The sequence below is a fragment of the Rhinolophus sinicus genome, linkage group LG02 (assembly GCF_036562045.2).
Source record: "Rhinolophus sinicus isolate RSC01 linkage group LG02, ASM3656204v1, whole genome shotgun sequence".
Classification (NCBI taxonomy): Eukaryota; Metazoa; Chordata; class Mammalia; order Chiroptera; family Rhinolophidae; genus Rhinolophus; species Rhinolophus sinicus.
Genome location: NC_133752.1, coordinates 111,561,895 through 111,581,462, shown reverse-complemented (window position 1 = coordinate 111,581,462; position 19,568 = coordinate 111,561,895). Strand labels below are relative to the sequence as shown.

At 37.4% G+C, this 19,568-nt stretch overlaps 1 protein-coding gene across 13 annotated transcripts in view; it reads left to right on the top strand.

Annotated features, from left to right (window-relative positions):
- The window catches only part of ERC1 (ELKS/RAB6-interacting/CAST family member 1), a 490,623-nt gene that overhangs the window by 439,694 nt on the left and 31,361 nt on the right, over window positions 1-19,568 (top strand). For 7 of the 13 annotated variants that reach the window (XM_019711308.2, XM_019711306.2, XM_074325175.1 and 4 more), the window contains one exon: window positions 5,545-5,733. The exons of 1 other annotated variant lie outside the window; for it this stretch is intronic. In XM_019711308.2, the coding sequence (XP_019566867.1) occupies window positions 5,545-5,733 (189 nt within the window). Of the gene's footprint in view, window positions 1-5,544; window positions 5,734-19,568 lie in introns of those variants that run through there. 5 more of the 13 variants (XM_074325180.1, XM_074325178.1, XM_074325179.1 and 2 more) reach the window with 1 other exon arrangement.

Sequence of the window (19,568 nt, the reverse complement as noted above, 5' to 3'; positions counted from 1 at the left end):
AATTTGAGGAATCAAATAGATACACATGGAGAATAGTTATGAAATGGGAGTTAGGATTTGGAGCTCTAAACTGTCTTGCCTTTAACTTTAGGTTGTCTTCATTTTTTCTGAATTTCAGAAGTTTATTGACCTACCCCTAAAAGAAACACAGCTACATTATAATAGGAATTTTTTTCCGTAACTGTACCTAAGTCCTCAAACTCACTCTAAGGCCACTGAAACTTCAGAGTCTCAATGTTAACAGTAAGTTTTGTTTTCTGGTGGAGATTATGTAGGTGTACCTAATAAACTGTTCTGAGGTTTAGACTTTTTTATAGGTTATTATGAGGGGATAGACCAGGTAGGCTTGTTTTGGTCCAGTGTATCTCTTGCAAGAGAAGTATAAAATAAGGACTGTTCTCGAATGTACTTTTTTTCTGTTTGTTAGGATTAAAAATGAGTAAGGAATATAACACCAAGAGCATTTAGGAATCCATTAATATCCTTCTGTTTGTACTTCAAATGGGAAGGCTGATTAAAAGGCGGGGTCTCAGAGACCATTAAAAATAAAAAAAACCTTGAATTTCCCGACTTTACATATGAAGACTAATAAGTCAGACGAAGCTTCAGATCAAGGCAAAAAGGTTTGTTTAGCTACAAAGGTTTGCCTGAAGTTAAAGGGTTTGCCTGAAGTTAAAGGGTTTGCCTGCAGTTAAAACTAAAGTGAAAACAACAATAAATCATGAATTTACATGTTTTAATTCTTGCATACATTTAACACATTACTTCTATTATTTCAGGACTTTTTTTTTAACGTAGAATAGGACCACATCTTATTCTTAATACTCTCATCAGCTAAAACTGGATAGGGCATGGCACAAAGGCATTCACTAAATGTTTGTTAAGTGAATTATAGAATTTCTTATGTGTGGTTTGATATGCCATATATCTAGTCAGTGTAGCAAAAATATTATGAGGGTTTACTGTATTTTTTCCAAGAATCCGATTCTTTCACAAAATAGCTGCATTTAAGCGACAACATAACACAAAGCTCCAGACCTTTGCAAAGAGACTTACACGATCCTTCATCAACCTGATCCTTAAGTACATTATAGACCAAGAAGATAAACTTCGTCACTGAGGGAAAAAAAGACTTTGAAGCTGGATTAATGAATTTTATTCACTTGCCTCCTTTTTGACTTTTCCAAGTTTAACTCTTTGCTGGCCTCTGAACAAGAATGCCATTAAGAGAATAATAATGTCTCTGGGAAGTTAATATGTCACTTGTTCTGGGACTTTCTGAATATACCGATGTTGGAGGACGGAAGGAAGTGTCATGGCAGCCCAATGAGCAGTCACAGCTGCCACCAGCATTGATGCAGTTACTATATGGACAGTTGAACCTGCCTCCGAAGACGTCAGCAGAGAGAGGAGCAACAAAAAAAGGGGCCATTGAGCTAGCCACAGAAGAATCATAGTAAATATAATTTGCCAGGGACACAGTAAGTAATCAGCAAATGTTATCTTTAAAATAAATTGGCATCTTCCAAACAACAAAATGTTAGAACCACCAGGGCAAGTATACCGTAAGTCCTAGATACTGTTCAGTATCATTCACCCCGTCTTTGTGGCGAAGATACACCCTTCCTCGCAAATGAGTTCCTAGAAGATGTTGCAACCAGCTACCCTATACTTAGAGTAAGTGTCTGACACAGCAGAGGGGAGAGAAAAGCAGACCATGTAATTAACTGGCTGGGGCCTTTCATTCCATCCAGGTATTGAAAAGCCGAGTGGTCTAAGAAAGTGTGTTCAGGTCTCACAGACGAACGGGTTACAGAAATGGAGGACTGTAGAATTTCCAGTTGCAGTCTGTATCAGACAATGCAGGAGCAACCCATCTCTCTTACTTAAGTGAAAGGAGGTTAAAATAAACACATTTGGAAGATCATTGTCCTGTCACCATGTCATCAAATGCTGACCTCCGAAGCCAATCTGAGGAACTAATACAGAAGCAAATAAATCCTTGCAAGAAGAAACAAAGCTCTTGGTGCATCAACCAAAAATCCCTCATCACTTTTTATAATTCAAATTATTTTCTTTAACAACTTGGTAAATGTAGGATTGGGGGAATGTGGCTATGTGGCATTATATTTGATACAAGCAGAGGTTATCTTGACAATTTCATTTTTTAACTTCTTTTTGCCAGAAAAAGATATAGAACTATATAGTTCTGCAAAGCTTTAGAAATAATGTGGCCTGACCACATTTCTGATGGTTTTGGGTAAGACTCATTGCCAATGCACTGAGGTTGTATGTGGACGAAAGATACCGCTTCTGGATCCCATAAGGCATCCTCTTTCTACTTGGCAAGTGTCCCTCTACCCATTTGAGATTTGGCAGTGGTAGTTCTACCTTGTGGGAAATGCAGTTTCTTTTCTAAGTGGCCTACGCCAGTTAGATTGGGGGTCAGGGGGAAGAGATAAGGCCTTTCCCACATGACTGACATGGTTAAATGTGTCTCAGAGAGGCCAATGTTATTTTTTTTTTTTAAGGATAGATTTGGGAACTATGTAAGCTAGGCGGTTTTATGTTCTCACATGATAAGCTCTATAGCTTTTTAGTTTTGTTTTTTAAAAAGCAGTTCTCATTGGCATGGGAAAAAAGAACAGACATCTTGGCCATTGCACAGAATGAGGTTTTATCCTTAAAAAAAGTTTCAAATTCCATCTTTTTTTAGATTTTCAAAATTAGACTGAAAATTAGAGTGCAGAACACTACCGTGTTTTCTAAACAATTAGCTCGTCCACATGAAATGCGTTAAATCAGCTTGAAATTCATCTATGATTAAGAATAGGGACCTAAAAAGTCAATTATTTCATCCCCATTCATACAGTAGTAAGCTTGCATCTTTCCATCTTAACTATGAGAGATGTGACCTTTTGATTACTACCAGGTATCACATTGCCCCCTTCCGTTAGTGGTCATACTTTTTTATACCTGTTTTCTAATCCAAACAGTAATTACCTAAGATACCAGTTTTTTCAGCCTTGCAACCCAGATGTGATGGCAGCTACACACACACAAACACAGAATGGGAATAAGTTGTACAAACGCAGTGGAAATCCCAAAAGTGATTTTTTTTTAATCAATGTTTCTATGAAGGAAGATAAAGAAGTCCAAGCTAAAAGCTAAAATGGAAATTAAAATAGGGTTGCATTGCTTGGAGGCCTGAGGGAGGTAGTAGCAGAACCACGACTAGACAGTTTAGTTACTGAAGTACAAAGTGCACATGCATTTAAAGGAATATTGCCTTTAACGATGATGCTTTGGAATCTTTCTGAATTTTCTGCAGTGAATATGCATCAGAAATAAAATACAGTTCTTTTTGAGAGATTGGTGTTATTTGTGGATAACTGTGATGTCCCACCCTCCCAAATCCTCTGCTTAATGAAACCACCTCTTACTTTGGTGATCGGCAGTATTCATATGTCTGTCACAGCATTGGTAGGAAATATGAGCACAGAACTGGTGCCGTGAGCCCGCTCAGTGGGGGTCTCTTATGGAGCCCAGTGCCTTCCATACCACACCTAAGTGTTTACCCCTTATCCTTATGGAATTGTGTGTGTGAGAGATTAAAAATAAAAATACTGCTAAATGAACTCACTTTCTCTGGTTTGTCTAGCCAGGCTTTAACATATTATATTATATTATATTATATTATATTATATTATATTATATTATATTATAATTTTATTTTATTTTATTTTATATATTATACTATATAGGCCTAAACTCTGAACTCTGATCTCTTTAGTAAGATAAAGGTTGTGTTTTAGCCACTAAGCCTTGGCTCTCCCCTCTTTTAATTATTTCATGGAAATAGTATTGGAAACAAACTAAACATGGCATATTTATGAAGCAGCCATTACAAACCATGATTTCCAATAATTGGTTATGTTGGGAATAGTACTTACAACATAACATTAAATGGATGTCAAGTAAAATGTGAAGTCTCATACTGTTAAAAGTTTTAAAAAGACTTGGAAGAAAATTACTAAAATGTTTCTCGGTGGAATACCTTTCGGCTATTTTATTATTATTTTTTTTAGACTTTTCCCCCTTTTTTTCAGAGGAAAATAAGTAATTGGTAAGGGGGGTGGGGGGTGGGAGATGAAGGTAAGGGGGATCAAATATATGGTGATGGAAGGAGAACTGACTCTGGGTGGTGAACACACATGGGATTTATAGATGATGTAATACAGAATTGTACACCTGAAATCTATGTAATTTTACTAACAGTTGTCACCCCAATAAATTTAATTTAAAAAAAAAAGAAAAAAAATAAGTAATTGATTTCATAATAAAAAATACAATAGTTAATTTAAAATCTCTTCAAAAGGAAGGAAAGCAGTGGGAGCAGTCCTCTAAGGAGGCCAGGGAGAAATCAGTGTCACTGTTGAAAGTAACACCAGGCCTCATTTCTGTTACCTTGAAGATTATTGAGCCCCTTGTTCATTAGGTAAGTCAGAGGTGTCTGTCCTATTGATGAAAAAGCCAGCCTAGTGACATGCAGCAGGTGCAGACCTCAGCCCTGGAAGCCCGGGGTGTGTTGTTTTGAGAACCGCCAGCATCTTGGCAGTGTTTTGCAGCTCTCACAGCTGCTGTGTGTCAAGCAGATGCTGCTGTAACATTTCAGTGTTCTGAGATGTGAGATCTGGCCCAACTATTCATCAACACCCGGGCTTTGACCAGCAACCAAGTACCTGATCAGAGTGCTGTCGTGTGAGCTGTCAAATGACATTCTGGGGCAAAAGTTGTCCACCACTTACTGGGCTTCCGCAGGAGCAAAGGGACAGTTGTTCATCCAGAGCAAAGGGAATATTAAAAAAGGAAAAAAAAAAAAGGATTATTATTAAAGAAAAACATAGAACCAGTGTTACAGCTGAGAGCATTTCAGAGTCCTTGGCTGAGTCCAGTTTTTGGTGTTATATAAGGATTTATCAATCACTGTTTAAAGAGTATTGGAGACCCTCTGTGAAGGAACTAGGGGAGCTTAAGCCCGGATGAGACAGTTTGGTAATGAGTTCACTCATTGCATCTCTTGGCCAAGGAAAACATGAACCTTCTCCAGAGACAGAATTTGTCTTCCATTCCAGGAGGTGGAAGAACACATGAAGTGTATGTTATCCAGGCTTTCAAACGAGCACATGTCACTAGCAGTTGTGTTATAACCGACTCACAAATAAATGGGAAGAGAAGTTGTGTAGCTGATTCAGGAATCTCATCTCTGTCAAAGGCCAGTCCTGTGCTTAGTCCCCTTCCCAGGATGGCACTCAGTCTCCTGCTGACATGCTAAACCAGCCTTCCCTCCCTGTCCCCCAGAACTGAGCATGGCTGTGGCACTGGAAATGCACAACTGTGGGAACTGTTTATAATCCTGAAGGTTTCAATAGTGATTAGAAGAGCGTTAGCCTTTGGTCAGTGTTCTTTGGCTTGGGAGACATAAAGATGTTTGAACTTCTCATTTAAGATTGACCTTGACTTTCCTCATTTTTTTCACCTCAGATCATCCAGCCCCTCTTAGAACTTGACCAAAATAGAAGCAAATTAAAATTGTATATTGGACACCTGACAGCCCTCTGCCATGATCGAGACCCCCTGATCCTTCGTGGGCTCACCCCACCAGCTTCCTATAACTTAGACTATGACCAGACAACTTGGGAAAATGAGCTGCAGAAGATGACCCGGGAACAGGTAAGTCTCTCACTTGGACTTTTGACAAGATCCCTTGGAAACTCAGCTGCTGCTTAAGTCGATGCAATAAGGTCTCCCTTGGGGAATTCAGTGCTCAGATTCAAGATTCTTAGCAATGGTTAGTTCTTCAATTGATACTAGGAATTAGCCTTTATGGAAGTGCCACTTTATTCTTCCTCCGTGTAACTTGCTCAAGTATCAGAAAGGGCTAATTAAGAAGGAAGAGGATTAAGGACAATCTGTTAACATGCTGTACATTATTTCATAGAAATGACGGCCTCTCAAGGAAAGTCTGGGTTAAGGACTTCTGGGTAAGGGATTCCTGACGAGTCAGTAACATGTGTCTTCACTCGTCTCTAGGTAACTGAGTTACAACATACTGAGTTTTTAAGAAACAAAGAGAAGACAGGATGAGGATAGGGGTAGAGAGCAGACATAGAAAGTGAAGGAAAAAGAAATTGAGTAAACACTTAGAGAAATAGAGCAGTTTTTAAAACATTCATTCTAAGCTCGTAATTTCCAGGTAGGGGTTGGTTGATGGAACCCGTAGCCTCTTACAGGCTGTGATCAGACCAACCAGAAGACTTAAATGCACAGATGTTGCAAATTTACTAAAACAAGCTATGTACTGTTTTCCACCCAAATACTTCCTTTTTGTTAAACATTATTTGTTTACTCATAATGTGTGAAGGAAAATTGTGTTAAATGCGAAAGCTCCCATGCTGTGATATTAAAGGTAGCAGGGACAGCCCACAGGTGGAGCAATGCAAACTGGAATCTTTGAGCTGCGTTTACTTCCCATTATGTGTATATTGCCTAATAATAGACACGTTTAACAGCCTAATTAGTTATCTATCCTATGTATTTGATGCGAAAAGATAAGGCCTACCTCTTAAATTTAGCATGTTGCCGTAGAAATTTTAATTTCTTCTTAAAAGAGGGAAAAATATAAAAGACAGATTTAAGTTGAATTCCTATTAGCTCCTTTTGATAGTAATAACCAGTCGTGAAAAATGCAACTGGCAGCCAACTGGCAACAGAGTGCACAGTTAGTTAATTTTGGAAACTTTTACTTCAAAATTTTGTTGAAAGACAGTGCTTCTGAAAGCACTGACATAGCGACATATCAAAGTTTAGCTGTTTGTTTGTGAAACAGTTTGTCTTTAACATGGAAAAAGCATTTTTGCTCAGTCCTGTTTTTCAAATACACCTGAATGGACTTGACTCAGCTTTCCAAGGGAAATAAAATATCTTCAGGGTGAGACCAAGATAGAAAATTTCAAACTAAGAACTTTTCAGAAAGTTTTGAATGAATGAAACCAGGAATCCATTCATGAACTTGCCTTTGCATGTTATTTTATAACCAAGCTACTGTAACCATCACAACAATTTTGCTCATGTGTGTAAACTGTATCAATATTGTCATGTTGCCCCTTGATTGGGTATATGCTTCAGTTACTGAAGTTATTGCTTGAGCGGTATCTTCTGCAGTATTCCCTGGGAAACCTGGGAAACAGGTGACTTAGGTCATCTGTAAAGGACTACAGCAACCAACACCACCTTCTTTCTACATGCCTCTCCATTGCTGCTCAAGATTGGTAGAGAAATCAACCAATTTTCTGCTGCCTCGCCCAAAGTAAGAACTTAAGGCAAGAACTTAAGGCTATTGAGAAACTTGACCTCGAATAATACAAAACGATTTGCCTATGAAAGTATTGTGATCAGGTTTGACTTTAGTTTTTGGAGCCCAAGAAACATAAGATTTGAATCACTGCCAAATATGCCTAGTGGCTTATTTTGTGTGTGTTTGTGAGTTTGTTTCTTTTGAGGATGTCGAGCCTTCTGTGACTGATCTTTGTGTTACTCAACTCTGTATGTCCAGTGCATTTCACTGCCACCATGGTCCCCCAGGTGGCACCCCATGAGGACAAGACAAGAGCCTTGTTTATCTTTTTTTTTTGTCCTTTTTTGGTGTTTTTCAATGCTGTATCCTGTATAGCAAGAACAATGCCTGGAATATAGTATCTGCTCAATAAATATTTGTTGAATGAATAAGAAAGAGAGGAAGAGGAGGATGGCAGATAGGATAGTTCACATTCCTTATCATATCTCACAAGGCCTCTTTGATTTGTCCTGATGATAAAATGCACATCTCTTCTCACCCTATCCTTGAAGCACACCCAACCACTTACAGGTTTTTAAACTGTTCAACTACTTACAGTTTTCATGTTTCTGTCATTTTGCTCATACTGATCCTTCTGCCAGATGTGCCCTTTCCTGCCTTGTCTCCTCGGAAATACCTAAATAGGAGTCTGAGGCTTTAAACTCAGCTTAACATCATTTCTCCTATGCAGTTCTTTCCTGAAACTGCAGGCCACTCCCTCTTTGGGGCTCATGTCATACCTGTAAGGCTTACACTGACTTGTTTTCCTATCTGTCTTCCCATTCAAGACTTTCTGTCTGTTGAGGACATGAACCATGTCATTTTCATCTTAAAACTAGCACCACATCAAGTGTTTGTTACTTTCTCAGTAACTTAAATAAGTGAGTGAATTTTAGTGAGTTCTTCATAATTTATTACTGTGTTTCCCTGAAAACAAGACCTAGCCGCACAATCAGCTCTAATGCGTCTTTTGGAGCAAAAATTAATATAAGACCTGGCCTTACTTTACTCAATATAAGACTGGGTCTTATGTAATATAATATGACATGATATGACATGACATGACACAACATAACATAACATAACATAATATAATGCCAGGTCTTAACTTTTGCTCCAAAAGACATATTAGAGCTGGTTGTCCAACTAGGTCTTATTTTCGGGGAAACATGGTATTTCATATTTGTGATTCTTAATTCTCCACGTAGGTAAGTGTCTTCACTGCTGGAACCCTGTCTTGCATTTCCAAAGTGCCAGCACAGTACTGTACATGCAGAGAATGCTTAGTATAGACTTAGCTTATTGGCAACTCAAGACAGTTTCCTCAGGGCCATTTAGTACCTTTGGATAATCTATTGATGTCAAGAACCGGTCAGACTCCATCCTGAGTCCTGACCCTATGATCTGTAACTGCCTTTCCTATAGAAATATAACCTGGTATCTGAAGATTTCCCAGAATTGTTTTGTTTCTTTTGCCCTCTTAGAAACTGGCTACCATACCAACTAGATTTATGAATTTGTTTATTTTTCTTACCTCATCCGTGTTTGCTTTATGTATCTTGAAGTTCTTTTACTGAGTGCCTACACATTAAGAATTATTAGGTCTTCTTTATGAATTGACTCTTTTACCATTCTGTAATGTCTCTCTTCAAAGCTGGTAATACTCCCTGCTCTGAAGTCTGCATGTTTCATAGTAATGTAACCCTTCCATCTTTCTTTAAATTAGTGAGTGCCTGGTCAATCTTTTTCCATATATTTGCTTTTAAGCTATGTCTTTATATTTGAAGTGAGTTTCTTGTAGATAGCATCTATCCACCAGCTCAGGAAGCATAGGTCCAGGGGGCAAGACTATCTCTTCTTCCTTGGTTCCAGAGGGCCTGGAGGGCAGAGCATCCAGCCAAAGAGGATTCTTCTTGAGTCTTAAAATCTAATGGAATTTGCCCTGCGAGGTTTGGGACTTCCTTGAGACCCATGATCTCTTTCTCTTGTTTCCAATTTCTCCCTTTTGGAATGAAAATGTCCAGCCTATGACTGTCCCACCATCATATTTCAGAAGTAGATAATTTGTCTGGTTCAACAGGTTCACATCTAGAGAGGAATTTTGCCTCAGGAGGCATACCTTCAGTCTCACCCTCACTTGATTTAGATGGTACTTAGATGACATTTGGGATTTAGAGTTGATGCTGGAATGGGTTAAGACTTTTGTGCTTATGGGTTAGGGGTGAGTCTGTTTTGCATGTAAGAAGGACATGAATTTTGAGGGTACAGAGGGCAAGGTGTTATGGGCTGAATTGTGTCACCTAAATTTTTATGTTGAAGCCCTAAATTCCAGAATGTGGCTATCTTTAGAGATAGGCCTATAAATGAGGCTGATAAGGTGGGCCCTAGTGTAATCTGACTAATGGCCTATAAGAAAAGAAGATTAGAACATACAGGGGGGTGTGCTCATAGAGAAAAAAACTTGTGAGGACAGAGCAAGAAGCCAAAGAGAGAGGCCTCAGAAGAAACCAACTTTGCTAACACCTTAATTTTGAACTTCTAGTTCCAAAACTGTGAGAAAATAAATTTCTGTCATTAAGCCATCTAGTCTGTGGTATCTTGTTATGGCAGCCCTAACAAACTAATACCGTCTTTTTGAAGATACTCTTCTCTAGGTATAGAATTCTAGGTTGACAGTTTGTTTTTGTTTTTTAATACTTTATCTTGTTTTCAACCATTTGAAAATAATGTGGCAACTTGTGGTTTTGTTTTGTTTTATTTTGTTTTGTTTTGTTTTGTTTTCCTGTTTGGGCTAAAATCCTGTTGGGATCTTTGAGTCTCTTGAATCTGTGTTTTGTTGTCCTTAATTTTGGAAAATTCTTGAATCATTCATAGCAGTAACTTAATTTTTGAGTTTTATGTCTACCTTCAAATTTTATGCTCTTTGGAGTTTTCTTTGGGTGTGATATATTAGTTTTGATTGGATTGAATTTGATGGATGGGTACATGGATGACAGGTAGGCATATGTACATTAGTGTCATGTGCTACTTGTGTCAGCTTCCATGTATCATGGGAGTTAAGGACATGCATTTTAGAGTCAGACAGACTTCGATTTATGGTGTTCTACCTCCACTGCCTATCTGTTTGATCTTAGTTTTATTAACATCTCTACCTGTTCCTTCACATTTCAGGGGACTTAATGTTGTTGTGAGAAGTATCTGGTACCAAGACAAAGTTTTTATCAAGTTCAATTTTAGATTTCAGCATCTTTTCTGTTTATCTTAGGACAGTCCCATATCCATCTGACCACTGTGTGTTATCTTCCACATTTCCCACACTACAGTGCTGCTTTCTCCTCCCACATCAGTTGCCTTCATTTCTTTGACAAGCTCTCTTGACAACTCTTGGCAGAAACCTTTTTAGCATCTCCATGGGTCCACCATTGACACAAGCTAACGTAGAACCAACATCTTACTCAAGGAGTTAAGTCATTGGTTCTTAGGTTGAGTATTATAGAACTACATGAAAGTTGTGGAAAATTTTCCACAAAAACTTTTCAGACAAATGGCTTTTCCCTTCAATATAAATGTAAATAGTTTGAAGTTTTAAATTTTCAAACTTAGTTATTTACATAGAGCTCAAGGATTTGGGTCCTGATGTGATTGGGAGTGGTAACAATGAGCTTAACATAAACGTTGTGTATGTTTTTAAAGGTTATACAATGGCACCTCAGTTTTCGAACGTAATCCATTCTGGAAGACCATGATCTCTGAAATGTGCAAAAACTAAGGCACGGTTTCCCCATAGAAAGTAATGCAAAATGGATTAATCCATCCCAGACCTTTAAAATCAGCCCCTAAAACTGCAAATTTAGCATGAATTTTACTATCTAATAATACCATAGATCCATGAAATTTACAGCGTTCGTAAACTGAAATGTTTGTCAACGGAGACATTCGAAAATCAAGGTACCACTGTACTGAACAAATGCTACTTATCAGTTTCTTAGTTTCAGAAAGATGCAGCAAGATGGGACACTCCACATATTTGTAGGTGCAGATATTAGAAAGACCACACTCGTGTGTAATCTTTCTCATAGCTGCAAGTGATAGTATTCAACTTTACAATGAGGTGAAGAAACATTTATAAGTCTCTTATGGCTCTCTTATTCACACACCGCTATGCTGTATAACATGATTTCCCTGCAACCATAAACTTCAAGTTTTCAACTTGTTACTAATGCAATGGCTCGTACAGTTATAAAGTGAATGTGGAAACTAACTTGGAGCATAATATTGTTCTTGGGTCAAAGTATCCCAGTTGAAGAAATTTTATGTATTTTGATTTTCACACACATGGGCAGAGCCAGATAGTCACCACAGACCAAATGGCTTTGGTTTGTGGTAGGTACCTATAGTTAATTGCGTACACTGTAAATATTTTGGTTTGCAAGTAAATAGATACATGCAAAATACATTTTGAAGACTTAACTATTTGGGTCCTATTCCTTTGTTTTTCTGTCTCTAGGCTTTACCACGCATAGATTGTCCAAATAATGAATTTAAAGCCATTTTTACCTCTAGCTGCAATCTTGTTAAGTTCCAACAACTAAATAAATTTGGACCACATCACATTTGAGATACTTTATGGCCACGTTTAGCCTGTTTTTAAATATTTTGTGTACATGAAAGAACGGCCATTATTTTATCTCTTTGAGATAATTTTTTTCTAGTTCACATTATATATTTTTACTTCTTATGTACAATTGGAAGTTATATTCACAATATTATAGGCATTCATTCAGCTTTCAGGTTAAAGGAGAGCATGATCCAGAATGATGGAACGAGTAATCAGAAACTCAGTTCTAAATCTTATAGCACGCCAAATTGTGTGAGTGGTTCTGGAGCAGCATTTCTCAGGGAGGATAAAGGATATCAGAATCTACTGAAGAACTCTCCTCTCTTCTGCATTCCCATCTCCATGATTCTAATAATCAAGGGACAAGGAGGTTAGAAAAAGATAAGGTGAATCCAGGAGTGAGCTCTTAGGCACTGTCAAGAGAGAAATGTGATTAGTTATGCAGTTTGTAGTACCCTACCAGATTAACACAAACCAGTAGTTCAGCAAAAACATGACTATTTCTAGTTCTGAGATCTGAAATTTTTTTTCAGTTTTGCTAAGATATAACATACAATATTGTGTAAGAATAAGGTATACAATATGTTGATTTGATACATTTACGCGTATATATTATAAAATGATTAGCACCATAGCATTACCTAAGTCCTCCATTCCATCACATAAATACCATTTCTTTTTTATGATCTATTTTCTTAGCACAATCAAGTATATCATACAGTATTTTTAGTTATAATTACCGTCCTACATATTAGATCTTCAGAATTTATTAATCTTACAACTGGAAGTTTGTACCATTTGACCAACATCTCCCTGTTGCTCCAACATCCCAGCCCTTGGTAACCACCACTTAGGGTAAGTACTCTCTGTTTCTCTGAGTTAGGCTTTTTCTGGTTCCACATATAGGTCATACAGTATTGGTCTGATTTATTTCACTTAGCATAATGCCTCAGTGTTCATCCAAGTTGTCACAAAGCACAGGATTTCATTCTTTGTTATGGGTGGATAATATTCCACTGTGAGTGTGTATGTATGTGTGTGTATCACATCTTCTTTATCTGTTCATTGTTGACAGACACTTGGTTGTTTCCATATCTTGGCTATTATGAATAATGCTGCAATGAACGTGGGAGTACAAATATCTTTACGAGATCCTGATTTCAGTTCCTTTGGATAAATACCCAGAAGTGGAATTGCTGGATCATATGATTGTTCTATTTTAATTTTTTGAGAAACTTGCATACCGATTTACATTCTCACCAACAGTGCACAAGCACGGGTTCCCTTTTCTCCACACCCTTCCCCAGCTCTTATTATCTCTTGTGTTCTTGACAGTAGCCTTTCTAATAGGTGTGAGGAGGTGGTAGCTCATTGTGGTTTTGATTTGCATTTCACTGATGATTAGTGATGAAAAGCACCTTTTCATGTACCTGTTGGCCATTTGTATGTCTTCTTTGCAAAACTGTCTGTTCAGTTTCTCTGCACATTTTTTAATCCGATTGCTTGTTTTTTAGTATTGAGTTGTATGAGTTCTTTGTATATTTTAGATATTAACCCCTTATCAGATATGTAATTTGCAAATATTTTCTTCCATTCCAGAGGTCGCCTTTTCATTTTGTTGATTGTTTCTTTTCTGTGCAGAAACTTTTTAGTTTCATGTAGTCCCATTTATTTATTTTTGCTTTTGTTGCTTGTGCTTTTGGTGTCATATCCAGAAATCATCATCAAGACCAATGTCAAAGAGCTTTTTCCCTATGTTATCTCCTAGGAGTTTTACAGTTTCAGTTCTTATGTTTAAGTCTTTGCCATGCAGGGTGTCATGCGGGGTCTCTAGTCCCGCTCCCCACACAAGAACACAGGATATGGTGAGGCCAAAAAGGAACCCCAAGAGAACCATGGATAGGGAAGTCATACCACTATATTCTTGCTGGCAGCTGGGTGAGAGACACAGGAAACAGGAGCCATATGATCCGCAACCCCGCCGTCTGCTTTTCTGCCAACCAACCTCACTTGCCAACTGTAATCAGCCTTGCTTACTGCACTCCGCACCTCTCTGCAATCTACAATCTGTGCTTGCCAGCTTAGCCACAGCAGTTATATTAGTGGCTAATAGCTAACCTTTAACAGCTGATGGCCAACTAGTCACAGCTCATGACCATCTACTACCTGAGCCAGCACATTTCCACATAAGGCCAAGAGCCTGGAAACTGCTTTCCAGGACTCTGTTCCCACAGTCTTTAATGCATTTCAAGTTCTTTTTTGTGAGTGGTGTGAGGTTCAGGTCCAGTTTCATTCTTCTGCATACTTCCAGTTTTCCGAACACTATTTATTGAAGAGACTATCCTTTCTTCATTGAATATTCTTGGCTCCCTTTTCAAATATTAGTTAACTGTACGTGCAGGGGGTTATTTCTGAGCTCTCAGTTCTGTTCCATTGGTCTATGGGTCTATTTTTATGTCAGTACCATATTGTTTTGATTACTATAGCTTTGTAAAATAGTTTGAAATCAGGACTATGACTCCTCAGGCTGTGTTCCTTTTTTCTCAGGATTTCTTTGGTACCATACAAATTTTAGGTTTGTTTTTTCTATTTCTGTGAAAAATGCCATCGGAATTTTGATAGGGATTGCATTGAATCTCTAGATGGTTTGGAGTAATATAGATATTTTAACATTATTAATTCTTCCAATTCATGGACATGGGATATCTTTCCATTTGTTTGTGTCTTCTTCAGTTTCTTTCACCAAAGTGTTGTTGTTTTCAGTGTACAGATCTTTCACCTCCTTAGTTAAATTTTTTCCTAAGTTTTTTGTTTTTGATGTGATTATGAATGTGAATCAGATTGTTTTCTTTATATCTTTGTCAGATGTTTTGTTGTTATTGTGTAGAAATTCAACTGTCATCTGTATGTTGAGTTTGTATCCTGCAACTTTACTGAATTCATTGATTAGTTCTAGCAGTTTTTTGGTCCAGTCTTTAGGATTTTCTATATATATATATAAGATCATACTATCTGCAAAGACAATATTACTTTCTCCTTTCCTATTTAAAGACCTTTGATTTCCTTTTCTTGCTGTGGTTAGGACTTCCAGTATTATGTTGAATAGCAGTGGTGAGAGTGGGCGCCCTTGTCTTACTCCTGATCTTAGAGAAAAAGCTTTCAACCTTTCATCATTGAGTATGATGTTGGCTGTAAGTATGTCATATATGGCCTTTAGTGTGTTGCAGTATGTTCCTTTTATACCCAATTTGTTAAGTGTTTTTATCATGAAAGGATGTTGTATTGTGGCAAATGCTTTTTCTGCATGTATTGAAATGATCATGCAAGAAATTTCTTCTCTGTGGATCCTTATAAAGAATCAAATTATAAGCAACATCTTCAACCTCCTGCATTATAAACAACAGCGAGTTTCAGAGGCCTGTTATTTCTTCAACATCTCAACAGTTTCATAACATTAGAGTTCATTTCAATAAATACGTTTTATAAGAGACCCTAAATATTGTTGCTTAAGTACTCAGATATCTAATATGTTATTTAATATAAGTAATAAATTTCAAGTCTTTGGAAAATATTTAGGCAATACACCCTAAATGTTAGTAGTTTCATCAAAAAATATTATATGTTAAGTAGTATTAGGTTTAGGGTCTTATTTAGTCCCTGACAAATACCAGAATGTAGGTATTCTGTGTTCCTTCTAAATAGAATCATATGCTTTAAAAGTCACCAGTCTGCACCTTCCTCTTTATCTTGGCTGAGGAATCAGCTGGTAGGTCAGTTGGGCTAGGGCCAAGGCTTCGGCTGATATAGCCCAGATGACCAGCAGGACAGAGGCTGAGGATTTGATCAGCATGGCTAGAATATTTTTGCCTAGAGCTGGATCCAAGGACTGGAGCCTATATATTTTGTGGGACCAAGGATTCTGCCAGCACAGCTGGTGTGTTTGGTGGGCAGGGGCCAAGGGTTCAACCTATATCACCAGCATTTTTGGCATGACCAAAGCTGAGGATTCAGCTGACATGGTAGAATTAGTCATTGGCCAATGACTAATGGCCATGGTAGAATTGGCCAAGACCAAGCTGATAGCAAACATGGTTGGGAAATTGGTTATATACAAAGAGGTTGAGCAAATGAGTAAATATGTTGAGGATAATGGGAGCCAGGTTTGTCACTATAGTGGAAGAGAGTAGTAAATATAGAAAGGATAAAGGCAGACCCTGTGCTATTGGATTGTGGTGGAAGGTACTAATATGGGTTCATGGTTTTAGATAGATAGATAGATTTAGATTTAGATTTAGATTTAGATTTAGATTTAGATTTAGATTTCTGTGTGTATGGGTATGTGTGTGTTCATCTACATATATACATGCATATATTTCCTAGCCTTATCTGCAAAGAGGACCTAGAAGTAGTCACATACAGTGACAAGGAGCTCACCTAAGCACTCAGATCTTAATTTCTAGATGCCTTTGTCCACCAATAAGAACCAGGGCTCCAAGAGACATGACTGAGCCTAGGGCTGTGTGTGGCAAGGTACAACATAAATGCAAAACATCTTATTATACTAGAAAGTAACACAGTGTTCCAAGATTGGTGGGCATCTGTCAGAATGACACAGGGGTTCCCAATGGCAAAATCTTGAAGAATTGGAGCAGCAAAATAAATAATGATAGTAACAGATTATAATCTATTGAATAAAATAGAGACATGTGAACCTATATTGGTATAAAGAAATGAATGCATAAACAAATAAATGGGGGAGAAAGGAAAGCTGTATTCTATAATAGAACACCAGCTAATAAATGTAGAAGGAATGATGGAATTAGAGAATCACTATTTGGTACCCATCATAGTAATAACTGATTTGGGCAAGAATCATCAATGAATATGAAAAACAGTGGGTAAAAGTTATTTTGTTGTTGTTTTTTGTTTTATTTTGTTTTTTATAACATATTTCACAACAATTAATTTTCTTTTTTTTATTTTTCAATCACAGTTGACATTCAATTTTATTTTATATGAGGTTCAGGTGTACAGCATAGTGGTTCGACATTTATGTAATTTACGAAGTGATCCCCCCAATTAGTGTAGCACCCACCTGGCACTATACATAGTCATTACAATATTATTAACTATATTCCCTAGCGTGTACTTTACAGTCCCATGATGATTTTGTAACTACCAATTTGTATTTCTTACTCCCTTCAGCTTTTTCGCCCAGCTTCCCAACCCTCCTCCCATCTGGCAACCATCAGTTCTCTGTATCTATGAGTCTGTTTCAGTTTTGTATGTTTGCTTATTCTATTCTTTAGATTCCACCTATAAGTGAGATCATACAGTATTTGTCTTTCTCTATCTGACTTATTTCACTTAGCATCCTAGGTCCATCCATGTTGTCGCAAATGGTAAGATTTCATTCTTTTTTATGGCCAAGTAATAGTTCATTGTACATGCAGAGAGTGCCCAAAATATGTATACATGTTTTAAGAAAGGAAAACTGTATTAAAATTGTAATACTCAACATATACCAATAACAAAAGATGAGTACAAGTCATGTTTGACTTCTGCAGTTATAAAAAGTGCTCAACATGGTTGCCATCAGCGTCCAGACATTTCTGATTACGGCGAACTACTGCTTGAGCAACGTTGACCAAAGTATCCACTTATATACATTTTTTTGGCACCCCTGGTATATACCACATCTTTGTTATCCAGTCATCTATTGATGGGCACTTAGGTTACTTCCATATCTTTGCTATTGTAAAGAGTGCTGCGTGAACATAGGGAGGCATATATCTTTTCAAATTAGTGTTTTGGATTTCTTTGGATAAATACCCAGGAGTGGAATTGCTGAGTCATAAGATAATTCTGTTTTTAATTTTTTGAGGGACCGCCATACTGTTTTCCATAGTGGCTACAACAATTTGCAATCCCACCAACAGTGCACGAGGGTTCCCTGTTCTCCACATCCTCGACAACACTTGTTTGTTGAAATACTGATGATAGCTATTCTGACAGGTGTGAGGTGATATCTTGTGGTTTTAATTCCAGTGGGTGAGTTTGTTGAGGAACAGGATAGTTATATAATCTGATAGTATCTATTCACAAAAAGGTTATTTCACTTAACTACCACAAAATTTTTGTAGATAATTTGCATTGGAAAAACCTGGCAGGCACCATCTAAACCAAGTGACTGATGTTAACACTACCACTGGTGAGACAAATTAACATTATGTGCTTCCTGATAATGTGCACTGAGAAGAACACAAGTGGGCATTCCTGCCAAACAACATATAGCCTGAATTTAACAATTAGGGAACATAGAAAGAGTTATAGCGATATAGATACAGACTAGATAGGTAGGTAGGTAGGTAGGTAGGTAGGTAGGTAGATAGATAGATAGATAGATAGATAGATAGATAGATAGATAGATAGATTTATTACACACACCTATATCCATGTATCTAGAGGGAAGAATGAACGAGGCAAAGGTAGTAAAACGTTAGCAATTTGGGTGAAGAGTATGAGAATTCTTTGTATTATTCTTGCAACTTTTCTATAAGTTTGAAATTATTTGAATTTTTAAGTTATTAAAAATTTAAGTCAGTAAATCTTGAATTCAGATTTTTTGTCCTCTTGTGAAAGTGGAGGTGCTTAAGTATATTGAGAATACTAAGAAATATACTTATCTGTATGACCCCAAAGTATTACCCCCAGGTAAAAAAAATAAACTTTTTTATATAGACTGATTCAGTGTTATCCCATGACCAGTGAGTAGACATCATAAAAAGGCAGGTTTTAGTTTAATAGAAAGGGAAACTTCCTAGATCTGTCCACAAATGGGCAGAAGACTTGAACAGACACTTCACAAAAAATGATACACAAACTAAGCATGTAAAAAAATGTTCACACAAATGGAAGCCACAATGAGCTAGTACTACAATCCCATGAAAAAGGCTAAAATTAACAAGACTGACGATACCAAATGTTAGTGAAGATGTAGACCAACTGGAACTCTGATACATTACTTGTGAGAATTTCAAATGGTACAAGACTTTGGGAAACTGGTAGGCAGCTTTTTACTTAATATACTTACTAGATACACACATGCACCTACCATCTAACCCAACAAGTCTATTCTTACTTATTTACTCAAGAGAAATGAAAGCATGTCCACACAAAGATGTGTAAAAGATTGTTCATGCAGTTTTATTCATAAAAACCCCAAATTGGAAACAACCCTAATGTTCATTAACAGAATAGGGTTTTTTAAATTATTATATGTCACAATGGAATAATATTCAGCAATAAAATAGAATGAACTGTGGCAGACGGGCGGCACAGTTGGTTAGAGCGCGAGCTCTCGGCAACAGGGCTGCCGGTTCGATTCCCACATGGACCAGTGATCTGCGCCCTCCGCAACTAGAATGACTGGAAGGAGGGGGTACAGGAACTTTCTGGGATGATGGAAATGTTCTATATTTTGGTTGGGGAGATGGCCATGAGGGTGTATGTATTTATCAAAATTCATCAAATTGTACAATTAACGATCTGTGC